The following is a 13,013-nucleotide window of genomic DNA, read 5'->3' on the forward strand; positions in this document are numbered from 1 at the left end:
CCCAAATGGAATTTTTTTTTTATTATACTCACAATAAAATCGTGATAAAAAAGCCTTATTATACAAAATTATACAATTAGGTCCATCAGGTCCATCAAATCCAATGCCTTAGGGCATTGGATTTGATGGACCTGATTGTATAATTTTATAAGACTTTTTTATCACGATTTTATTGTGAGTATAATAAAAAAAAGTTCCATTTACTAAACTGTGCGGCCCTTCACTATGTACCCGAAACTTTGATTCCGTAGGAAGGTTGCTTTGAGAAAAGGCTACTACCCACGGGATTCGGGTGTGCTGGTTGTGTCAAAGAAGATTGCCGCTTCTCCTGAGCTTGTGAATTGGGACGTATACCTGGCAGCGCGACCAACTTTTTTACAAAGACTGGTTTATTGTGATTTTACCTGCATCATACGGAGGTCAGCAAAGCTGATCTAACATCAAGAAACGCAGTGGTGAACTTTTTAGTTTGTTTTTCTATTTTAAAATCTTGCCATGACCAAGATTGCTGTGTAGCCCCAGCCTAAAGGTACATGCAAATGCCAGTGTACTTTATATGGATTTTGCTGCGTTTCCGAACCAAGATCCACATGTTACATGCAGATTTTGACGTGAATTTAACCAAAATAATGAATCTGCATTAAAGAGCCACACAAATGACTGCAGATTTTAAAATTCACACCACAGGTCAATTTCTGCACAGATAATTTCTTTTGAAAATGTCATGTACTTACTGTAGCTAGTACTATATTACACTGCAGATTTTCCACATGAAAATCCATGCATAATACGCACTATTGGCATGTGGCCTTGGAATGTTGATGATTATGACTCAAAGGGGTTGTCCGCTTTTTACTATTGATGACCTTTCCTCAGGATAGGTCGTCAATATCAGATCAGCAAGAGTCCGACTCCCAGCAACCCCACTGATTAGCTGTTTGAAGAGAAGGCAGCGATCGTACGAGCTTTTCAGAGATATTCTAATTTATTGGCACCTGTATACATTCTGTTGGTGCCACCTATTGCTAGAGCCAAATAAGGATGTCTATAGTATAAGGCAGCTCTTTTGGGGGCCCCAAAAATGGTCAGGTATATATTTATTATAGGTTTCCAATGTCAGGCTGCAGCAAAATGTTATACTCTTCAAAATCAATTATCCATACACACAAATCCACTGGTTTATGTGTATTTAATTTCACACTGCACTTCCTATACAGCATGATATGTCCCAGGCCGGCATCTATATGATGTCAGCAGCAGCAACATAACCAAGGAAGCATCTGGAGCCTTCATGGTGTCATCACCCACTATCAAACATTAAATATGATGCAACAGATGTCCAGCAATGGGACTTCCAAACCCCCATGACGTCATCACTAATCCCCAACTGACCTCACCGTAAATGCCTATTAACATCACCCTATGAACTGCTTCCCTATAGAGAACCCACAAGATTATCTTCCTGACAATCCCCTTACCCTTCCAATTACTGTATATTGTTTGTTCTGATATCACCACAGCAGTGACATTGGCCTTTCTCTAACCTCATACCCACTATGGAACACTTCCTGCATGGGCTACCCCCGCTCCTAGGTGCAGCCCTGGGGCTTGTTTTATAGGACAAACACTCGTTGTGACATCAGCACTCACCTGTGAAATAATTTATGACTTTCTAGTGCTTTAAAGACAGCACATCAACAATGTCACGGATATTACACATTTTGACCTGGGAGGGTAACACACCTAGGAAAAGACTCAATAACCCCCTATGTCATCATATGTGATATAACCACAATGGTGACTTTAGCATCGGTGACATTGCCTACTCTGTGAGGTCGCCAATGCACTGTTGCCATATTTCTTTCAGCTCTTGTCCAAGAGAAACTCCCAATGGCATCACAAGTAATGACAATATGAAATCATCGGATTGGTAAAGGGGATGCACCACCTGATCATCTTAGGCTAATCCTGGCACTCCTTAAGACTTCATTAACATTTAGGGGCTTTGAAAAGGACATATCAGTCGCTACAGGGTTTCCACCAGCCTATATCCCTGGAAATTCTCCTTGTGAGTATGTCAATTGGACAGTTATATTAGTCTCTGTGATGTTACCACATGCACTGATGTCCAACCAGCTTATATTCTTGAAAAACCTCAATGAAATTATCAGCGGTACATCGACTGGCATCCTTTAAGAGGTCACCACCAAAACTAGGGCTTTAAAATGGACACACCAGGTGATGTCACTGACCATTACAAAGTCACCACATTTGATGTCATTAATCCTTTACCATCACCAAAAGCACTGGTCCCCTACAGTGCTTCCACCACCCCATGTTCATCTCCGATGACATCACCAAAGCATTTACAATCGCTACTGTGATGCTACCACATCCAATGGTTTCCCACCAGCTCCTGCCTTTGACAAGCCCCAGTAACATCATCAGTGGTGACATTACCAAGCCGTGGTTGGCCCCCACTATTGAGCCCTAAGGGGCTGCAGCAGCAATTATTTTTTTGTTTTTCGCTCCCTGCCTTCCCAGAGCCATAACTTTATTATTTTTCCGTTCACATAGCCATATGAGGGCTTGTTTTTTGCAGGACAAGTTGCACTTTCTAGTGGCACCATATATTATTACATAGGCTGTAGAGGGAAGTTGGGGAAAAAAATTCCAAATTGGTGGAAATGGAAAAAAATGCAATTCCGCCATAGTTTTATGTTTGTTTGTTTTTCTTACGGCATTCAGCATGCGGTAAAACTGACTTGTACTCTTCATTCTCCAGGTCAGTACAAATCCGGCAATACCACATATGTGTTGTTTTTCTTGCATTTCAATAGAAAAAAAAAACACTGAAAATTATTATTTTCTTTTAATTGCCATATTCTGACCCCCATATTTTTTTTTTATAGTTATGTCTATGGAGATGTGAGAGGGCTCATTTTTTGCGTGACGATCTGTAGTTTTTTTACGTAATACAATATTGGGGTGTGTATAACTCTTTGATCATTTTTTATTCCATTTTTTTGGGAGATAGGGATGGCCGTTTTTTTAATTTTATTTTCGTTACGCCATTTACTGTATGGGCTAATTTTAAAAAAATATTTTAATAGTATGGTCGTTTTTGCATGTGGTGATGCCCATGATGTTATTTTTTTTCTTTACTTACCGGTATTTGGATTTTGGGGAAAGGGGGGTGATTTGATTTTTATTACATTTTTTATATTTTTCCAATTTTTTTTTTACTTTTTAGCAGCAGGCATCCGGTTGCTATGGCGCCCTCTCTGCTCCAAAGCGTGTGCCATCTTTAACCCCTTAAGGACTCAGCCCTATTTCACCTTAAGGACTTGGCCGTTTTTTGCAAATCTGACCAGTGTCACTTTAAGTGCTGATAACTTTAAAACGCTTTGACTTATGCAGGCCATTCTGAGATTGTTTTTTTCGTCACATATTGTACTTCATGACAATGGTAAAATGAAGTAAAAAAAAAGTTTTATTATTTATTAAAAGTTTTAAATAGAGATACAATTTAAAAATTTCACTTTTTTGTCAGATTTTCCATTTTAATAATTTTTTTCCGGTTACAAAGCAAGGGTTAACAGCCAAACCAAACTCAATATTTATGGCCCTGATTCTGTAGTTTACAGAAACACCCGATATGTGGTCGTAAACTGCTGCACGGGCACACGGCAGGGCGCAGAAGGAAAGGAATGCCATACGGTTTTTGGAAGGCAGGTTTTGCTGGACTGTTTTTTTGGACACCAAGTCCCATTTGAAGCCCCCCTGATGCACCCCTAGAGTAGAAACTCCATAAAAGTGACCCCATCTAAGAAACTACACCCCTCAAGGTATTCAAAACAGATTTTACAAACGTCCATTTTGTGGCCCCATCTCCCATTTGTGGCCCCATTTTAGAAACTACGGGATAGGGTGGCAGTATTGTTGGTACTAGTTTAGGGTACATATGATTTTTGGCTGCTCTATATTACACTTTTTGTGAGGCAAGATAACAAGAAATAGCTGTTTTGGCACCGTTTTTATTTTTTGTTATTTACAACATTCATCTGACAGGTTAGATCATGTGATATTTTTATAGACCAGGTTGTCACGGATGCGGCGATACATAAATAAAAAAAAAGTATACATATTAGGTAAGTTTTACACAATGATTTCATTTTTGAAGCAGCAAAAATCATGTTTTAGTGTTTCCATAGTCTGAGAGACATAATTTTTTCAGTTTTTGGGTGATTACCTTGGGTAGGGTATGATTTTTGCGGGATGAGATGACTGTTTTATTGGCACTATTTTGGGGTGCATGTGACTTTTTGATCGCTTGCTATTACACTTTTTGTGATGTAAGGTGACAAAAAATGATTTATTTAGCACAGTTTTAATTTAAATTTTTTTACCGTGTTCATCTGAGGGGTTAGGTCATGTGATATGTTTATAGAGGCGGTCGATACGGACGCGGCGATACCTAATATGTATACTCCCCCCCCCCCTATTTTTTACCAATTTTTTTAACTTTATTTGGGGAAAATGAAGTTTTGTTTATTTTTACTTGAAACTTAAATTTTTTGGGGGGGAAAACTTTATTTTTTCAACTTATTTTTCACTTTATTTTTTGTCCCACTTTGGGACTTGAACTTTGGGGGGTATATTCCTTTATAATGCATTCCAATACTTATTGTATTGGAATGCATTGGCTGTATGAGTAATACTGTGTGTATTACTCATACAGCTTCCGGGGCCTGTGAGATCCAGGGGGCTGGATCTCACAGGCTCTTCACCGGAAGGCAGCGCGGTGCCTTCCTTGCCATTGGGTCCCCCCTACAGCCGCATGGGGACCCGATGGCACCGCCGCACAGCCGCCGCAACCGCAGGTAAAGCCGCAAACCGCAGGTCTGAATTGGCCGATCGCCGATACGGGGGGGTCACATGACCCCCCCGGCGTTGTGACAGGATGCCCGCTGAATGATTTCAGCGGGCATCCTGTTCCGATTAACCCCCGCCGCAATCGCAGTTTAAACCCATGACGTACCGGTACATCATGGGTCCTTAAGGACTCAGGAAACATGCCGTACCGGTACGTCATGCGTCCCTAAGGGGCTAAAGGCCCGACATGCGCTGTAAATGTACTCTGGATGTCGAGAGGGGTTAAAGATACGTATATTCTATTACAATATTATTATTTTTGTACTTTGGAAATTTTAGGGTACTTTCACACTAGCGTTTTTGCTGGATCCGGCAGGGTTCAGAAAAAACATTTCTGTTACTGATAATACAAACATCTGCATCACTTATGAATGGATCCGGTCTTTAACATAGCCAAGACGGATCAGTCATGACTATGTTGGTGAGGTGGCAGCACCGGCAGGGTTCAGCAAAAACGCTTCCGTTACTGATAATACAACCATCTGCATCCGTTATGAACGGATCCGGTCTTTAATATAGCCAAGACTGATCCGTCATGACTAGAGATGAGCAAAATTTTCAAAAATTTGATTCGGCGGGTTCGCAGAATTTTCCGAAACGATTCGATACGAATTTATTTGCGTTGAATCGCATTAAAAAACAGCTATTTCCTGGCTGCAGAGAGCCTGTATAGTGGTGTACAACACTGTGCCTTGCTGTAACGTGCATAGGGAGTCTGCTGTGATAGTGAAACAATACTGTTAGTCAGTATGAACCGCAGATGACAGGCATCGCTCTTAGAATCACTGCACACTTCACTTATTTGGGCAGTTACGGGGCCAAAATTGACGAAATAACTCAAGTATGAACTCAGCCTTACAGGTCGATGTTAGTGTCAAGAAAAAGCCCACTCCTTTTACACTGTTGTCAGCTGATTCCACATAGATGTCTACAGAACCTGTTCTATTAAACGCTTATACAAGTAGAGCCCCCCGACAGAGTGGAGAGGGTGTCAGCAGTAAGTTTATGTTGACGTCACTGATCACATCCGCCTTCACTCGATCAGCATTTGGTTAGTAATCCATCAGTATTGCTAATGCCAAAAAAAACAGGAGTGGATCCAAAACAGAGATGACACGTGAATGAAATATTTGCATGTCTTCTGCGTTTTGTACCCACTCCTGCTTTTGGCTCTTAATCATAAGCCAATTCTGATGGGACCATACAAGCCTTACAGCTGATTCACAGACAGGATCCGTTGTGCGTCTCATCTTTCCTTCCTTCTGACAGATCAGAAGAAGGGTCAAATAAATGGTGATGTCATCCAGGCCAAAAAGGCAAAATAGTGGCCCACTCATTGAGTGAGGAGGGTGGGAGAACAGATTGAAAAGTCCACAGAGTGGCCTAATGACATAGTAGTGAGGTGTAAGCAGCATGAGGAGACCACAGAGTGGCCCAGTGACATAGTGGTGAGGTGGCAGCAGCAGCAGCATGAGGAGGCCACAGAGTGGCAAGGTGACATAGTGTTGAGGTAGCAGCAGCATGAGTAGGCCACAGAGTGGCACAATGACGCAGTGTGGAGGTGGAAGTAGCAGCATGAGGAGGCCACAGAGTGGCAAGGTAACAGTGTGGAGGTGGCAGCAGCATGAGGAGACCACAGTGACCCGGTGACAGAGTGGGGGGTAGCAATAACAGTACCTGCTGACGATGGTGGGTGTAAGAAGGAGCACTTGGCATCAGATGTGTGGCATTAGGCGGGTGGCAGCATCAGAATAGTAGCTGCGGCGAGTAGCCAGAAGAAACTAGTCTCTTTTATCAAGGTTTAGGTGAGGCAATCTGATGGATGATCTAATCTGATGCATCAGGCATTGGTGGGTGGAAATCCTGGCTGATCCATGCCTGATTCAACTTGACAAAAGGTCAGTCTCTCTACATTTTGGGTGGACAGACGAGTTCTCCTCGGGGTAACTATGGCCCCCGCTGCACTAATCACCCGCTCTGATGTCACACTAATGGCCGGGCAGGACAGCTTTTCCAGGGCAAACTCGGTCAGTTGCGGCCACAAATCCAGTTTGGCTGCCTAGTAGTACAGCGGATCTTCAATGATGGCTGGCAGGGTGCACTCCAAGTATGCCACCACCTGCTGGTTCAGGTTCTGCTCTATGTCTAGCTGTTGGTTAGTAGTTTCTTCACTATGCAAGAGAAGAAAGCTGCTCATCAGCGACTCTAGACTCATGTGGCCATGAGATGTAGGTGCCACGTCTGCAGTCCCCTGACCAGCCAGATTTACCAGCATCTTTTCCAGGATATGAATCAGTGGAATGACATTGTTCATCCCGTAGTCCTAGCGACTGACAAATAAAGTGGTCTCTTCAAAGGGCACGAGCAAACGACAGGTGTCACACATGAGCTGCCACTGGCTAACATCGAAGTTACACAGGGGAGTACCTTTGTCCGCCTGTATCATCAAGAAATCGTTTATGGCCTTTCTCTGTTTGTACAGTCAGTCCAACATATGAAGGGTGGAATGCCAACGGGAGGAAAGTCGCATATCATCCTATGTTGGGGATGCCGTTCTGCTGCTGTAGCTCAAAGAGGGTGTGCTTGGCGGTGTACAAGTGGCTGAAGTGCATGCAAAGTTTCCTGGCCATTTTTAGGATGCCTTGCAGATGGGTGGAAGACCAGGAAACAATTTTGAACCAGATTGAACACGCGTGCCATGCAGGGTGCATGGCTAAGCCCTCCTTGATGCAGCGCAGACACCATGTTCTTCCCGTTTTCGGTCACCATGGTTCCGATTTTGAGTTGTCGTGGAGAAAGCCAGGTGCAGAACAGCGTGACACTGCCGTGCCCTGCACATGTGGTATGCTGGTTGGGCACTGTGAATTGTCCCTGTAGTGGAGGCTGAGGACAAGGTGGAGGATGAGGAGGCAGAGGCAGACATTGTCGCAGGACCAACGGCATGAGAACGTTGAGGCGGAAGCGGCGTCACCTGGCCAAGTTGCTGGTTTGGGTGGGCAGGAACCACATTTACCCAGTGGGCCGTAAAGGACATATATTGTCCTTGACCGTAGTTACAGCTTCACACGTCGGTGCCGCCGTGCACTTTGGTAGACAAGACAGGCTCAAGGACTGGCCTACCTTCTGTTATACATATGTGTGCAGGGCTGATACTGCCTTTTTTGCAAAGAAATGACGGCTTGGAACTCTCCACCTCAGCTTGGCACAAGCCATAAGCTCTCTGAAAGGTGCAGAGTCCAGCACTTGGAAAGGGAGGGACTGCAGTACCAGCAACTTGGCCAGGAGCACGTTAAGCTTCTGCGCCGTTGGATGAGTGCACGCATACTGTTGTCTCTTGGCAGTCACTTCGGTGATCGATTGCTGACGGAATGACTGACTAGGAGGAGGAGGAGCAGTAGCATCAGGACAAGCAGATGATGGGAAGGACAGACAGCTTCCTTCAGCTGAGCTGGTGGAGCCTTGACTGCCTAATTTGGTGCATGCCACTGGTCGATTCAGCAGTTGCTGCGGCAGGCTGGACCACCACATTGGAGCCACGGTTCTCTCAGGCCACTTTATGGTGACGCTGCATATGTTGACGAAGGGCCATGGCCACGCTTCACCTTCTGCCCACAGATTCAACAAAGATCCATGTTCACCTTCCCCGGCGGCTTAACAAAAAACTGCCGAGTAGGTGATTTTACCCCCCAACACTCGGCACTGACTAACTGCTACTGCCTCCGTGAGCCCCTGCACCACTAATTTCCCGGCTGGTAGGCTCCTGTGAAGCAGGTGGTCTACCCCGGGCACGTTTGGCTCCCTCCCACTGCTGCCACCGTGACTCCCAGCCACGCTACCAACTTGCTGGCTCCGCTGCTGCCTCACGCGCAAGCTGCCACCCTCTTCTCCCGATGATGATGAAGCACCTTCATCACCCGGCTCCCAATTGTGATCGGCTACATAATCATCGAGTACTGTCTGCACGTCACTGATGTTCTCCTCAACAGTCTCTGAGCCATGAGCCTGACCGCTCATAACACCAGCTCCCACGCCACTCTCCTCATGACTACTTTCCCGCCTACCGGAGGAAGCGGCGGATGTCTCCTCCGGATCTTGGCTGGGCAGTAGCTGCTGACTCTCCTCTAGTAGCTAGTCCTTGCTGTATAGTGGAGCTGAGCCCACAGCATATAGTACTTCTCTGGCTGAGGGAACAGAAAAGGACAGAGGCAGGTTGAGGACAGGTGAGGGCTGAGGGCTAAGGGCCTGCTCCCCGGCCGTGTCAACTAAGGGTTGTGTCTGACGAACCCACTGACTGTTGGATCGGGGTATCGGATGTCACTTGCGGCGAAGTTGAAGATAGAGTCAACCATTCAAGAACCGCTGGGTTGCTGGTCAAGACACAAATGCCAGCTGACACTGGGAGCTCAGGCCTCTCTAAGTGACCCCTGCTGCCACGCCCCCTTACCCTGCTGTGACCTGTGCCTGCGCTAGAAACATTTAGGCCCGTGCCCCTCTCCTGTGCAGGACCTGTCATTTCTCTGTCTGACATACTGTTAGATCAAATAGGTAAATAAAAAGGAAATTAATACATGCGAAAAAGGGCTGTAATTTTCTCACTTCACCACACAACGGCTAATAAGCCCCTTTTTCCGCCGCACTAATACACGCCAAAAAAAGGCTTTAGAACATATAACTGCGGCGGTGAACGGCAAAAACAGTTTTTTTCCCCACTAATACACGCCAAAAAGGGCTGTCATTTTCTCACTTCAACACACAACGGCTAATAAGCCCCTTTTTTCCTCCCCCCACTAATACATGACAAAAAAAGGTTTTAGAACATATATATATATATATATATATATATATAACTGCACCGCACAATCGCTAAGACCCCAATAAAGAGAACGGTTTGCTGGAATTACAGAGGTATCATCTTTTGCAAACCTGAAAGCAGCAGTATAATGGTAATTTGGATCCACAGTCAGTGCAGCAAGGTGTAATAGGATTGTTCCTATTACCCAGTTTGTAAACTCCCCTATTGGACGCTGTTCTGCTTCAATACTGTGTAATAATTCCTCCCTATCCTTTCCCTACACTTCTAATGCTCTTTCCCTGAACTTCTATTGAGCAAAATAGAAGTTTTTTCATCTTTCCTAGCAATTTCCCTAGCGCCTGCTAACGTCTCTCCCTGCACTAAGTACACTGGAAAATGGCTAAATCCAAGATGGCTGAGGCTATTTATAGGGCTGTGACATCAGAGGGTTGGCTGTCTGCTGATTTGCTGCATGCATGGCATTGTGGGTGATCCCTCATTCCACAGAGTTCCTTGCTTAATGTCCTAACATGTGCAGCAGCCATTTTAGGAAAAAATGTGATTCATTAACACAAAACGTGAGAAAATTCGGATTCTGTGCGAATCTTATAATTCCTGAAATTCGGATCGAATTCCACTTAATCAGATCTCTCCGGTATGGGAACGCAAGCAAACGGAACGGAATGCATTTTGGAGCAGTCCGTTCTGTTCAGTTACGTTTTGTCCCCATTGACAATGAATGGGGACAAAATAGAAGCGTTTATTTCCGGTATTGAGACCCTATGACGCAACTCAATACCGGAAAATAGAAACGTTAGTGTGAAAGTAGCCTTAGAGCGTTTCTGCTTGCATCATGAAAAATTAATACGGCATAGGCTGAGTTCATACATCAGTTATTTGATCAGTTAATTATATCAGTTTGGGTGGGATCACATCTGTGTTCTGGATTCCGTTATGGCTTTCCGCTATAAAATTGTTATAACGGAAAATAACGGAATCCATAAGACGGAAGGACGGATCTGTTATGCTGCCTATAGACTTGTATTATGACGGAATGAAAAACGGAAGCCTTTAAAAGGCATTCCGTTTTGCTTTCCGTCTTAATAGAAGTCCATTGGAATCTCACGGATCCGTCTGGTTTCCGTTATGCAGAACGGAGAAAAAAGTCCTGTCGACAGGACTTTGTTTTCAGTCTTGCATAACAGGACCCAAACGGATCCATTAGGGTCCCGTTTTGGCTCACAATAACTGATGGAAATAACTAACCAAATAAATAAAGTTTGAACTCGGCCTTCACTTAAAAGGAAGTCTAAAGAAGACAGTGGCCCAGAATTAATGTGTCTGTGTGAATCCATCTACAAAGTGGCAAGAATATTTTTGGAGCAGGGGGTTGGACATAGCAGGGAATAGGTAGGGCTTCACTGGAAAGATGGTGTGGTCTAAGATGCACTCCATTTGCATCAAAATTTAACCAAAATTCTGGCAAAATTTCAGTCTCAAAGTAACCCAATAGATGGTACAGAGTTGGACAAAGTGCCTAGGCCTGCAACAGCTCTGATTCACTGTGATAAATCGGATGCAGGTCAGGACAGCCTGTTTAAGCTTACAGCACCTACAGGATTGGTAAATCTGAGCCAATGCCATTTACAAATGAATCCAGCGCGATAATCAGTTGATTTTATGTAAACCCAATTTTAATTGCCATGTCTTGGGCTATGTTCACACGGCAAAAGACGTTGAAAAAAACCAGTAGCAGATCAGAAGGGTAATCTGCCTTTGAGAACAGGTCATTTTTGGAGGTGTAAACACTGCCAAATACGTGATGTATTTTGGCTTTTTCCCATTGACTTCAATAGAAAATATAGCTAAAATATTCTTCAAAGAAGTGACCTGCCACTTCTAAAGCATTAACAACACGACCATGTGCACTGAAATCAATGGGAAGCGGTTTGGCCGCATGTTATGCCATGTGAAATGCCTGTTCTATGCAACGTATTTTTGTCATGTGAACATAGTCGTGGACTCTATTCATGCCTGCTTTTCTCTGGAATGACTGTATCCCCTGATGTATGCAACTCTTTGCTTTTTAATACAATTATGAAAAAGGTATACCAACACATGCTGATCAGAGGTATGCCCAAAGGGATAGAAGTCTATGGGCATGTTAGGTGTATGTGTTGGGAGCATTTACCAGCTTATATGGCAAACATGCAGTGCAAGAGCACAATAGAGCCTTACCCATTTAAAAAAAAAATACATGTTGGAAAACTATTAATACATTCAAATTATTACATTTTATTACAGGACACAGAATATGTCTGGGAGAGCAATTAGCACGATTTGAATTGGTCATTTTCTTCATTACTCTAATGAGGACATTCAGATTCCAACTTCCAGAAGGAGTGACAGAAGTTAATACAAAGTATATTGTAAAAACGACATTACAGCCTCACCCCTATAAAGTCTGTGTAGTTCAAAAAAGAGATCTTCACCATCTTTGATATGCAGATAAAAAAAATGGACATCCTGTAAACGAGACCAATTTTAGAAATGTTCATGTTCAGGATAAGGCTACTTTCCGGTTTTGAGACCTTGCAGAGGTTCTCAAAACTGGAGGAAAACGCATCTGTTTGAATAATACAACCTGCTGCATCTGTTCAGAACGGATCTGATTATATTATATCAAAAATGAACATGCCGGCATCAAATACCTTTGTAAGTCAATGAGCACGTGTCCGAAAAAACCGGATCCAGCACCATTGGCTAACATTTTTTTTTTTTTATGCTGGCACTCTTCCGGCAGTTTTGTGTCCGGCGTGGGAACCCAACAAAACAGAATACAGGGTGGGCCATTTATATGGATACACCTTAATAAAATGGGAATGGTTGGTGATATTAACTTCCTGTTTGTGGCACATTAGTATATGTGAGGGGGGAAACTTTTCAAGATGGGTGGTGACCATTGCGGCCATTTTGAATCCAACTTTTGATGCACATCTCGTATCATCTGAAGGCAATCGTCTATGCTGTGAAGATACGAGATGTGCAGCACCTGAAACTACGGATACTGGAAGCCTTTGCTAGCATTTCTCCTGCGGTGTTGCTATCAGTGTTTGAAGAGTGGGAGAAGAGGGTTGCATTGACAATCCAACACAATGGGCAGCACATTGAACACATTTTATAAGTGGTCAGAAACTTGTAAATAACTCATGAAAGAATAAAGTTACGTTAAAACCAAGCACATCATTGTTTTTCTTGTGAAATTCCCAATAAGTTTGATGTGTCA

General features: G+C 43.7%; 1 protein-coding gene across 1 annotated transcript in view; it reads left to right on the forward strand.

Annotated features, from left to right (window-relative positions):
• The window catches only part of LOC120989179 (cytochrome P450 2J6-like), a 103,698-nt gene extending 91,135 nt beyond the window's left edge, over positions 1-12,563 (forward strand). The window contains exon 9 of the mRNA XM_040417104.1: positions 12,032-12,563. Within this exon, the coding sequence (XP_040273038.1) occupies positions 12,032-12,228 (197 nt within the window). The 3' untranslated portion in view covers positions 12,229-12,563. The remainder of the gene's footprint in view (positions 1-12,031) is intronic.
• The last annotated feature ends 450 nt before the right edge of the window (positions 12,564-13,013 follow it).

Source organism: Bufo bufo, chromosome 2 (genome assembly GCF_905171765.1).
Source record: "Bufo bufo chromosome 2, aBufBuf1.1, whole genome shotgun sequence".
Classification (NCBI taxonomy): Eukaryota; Metazoa; Chordata; class Amphibia; order Anura; family Bufonidae; genus Bufo; species Bufo bufo.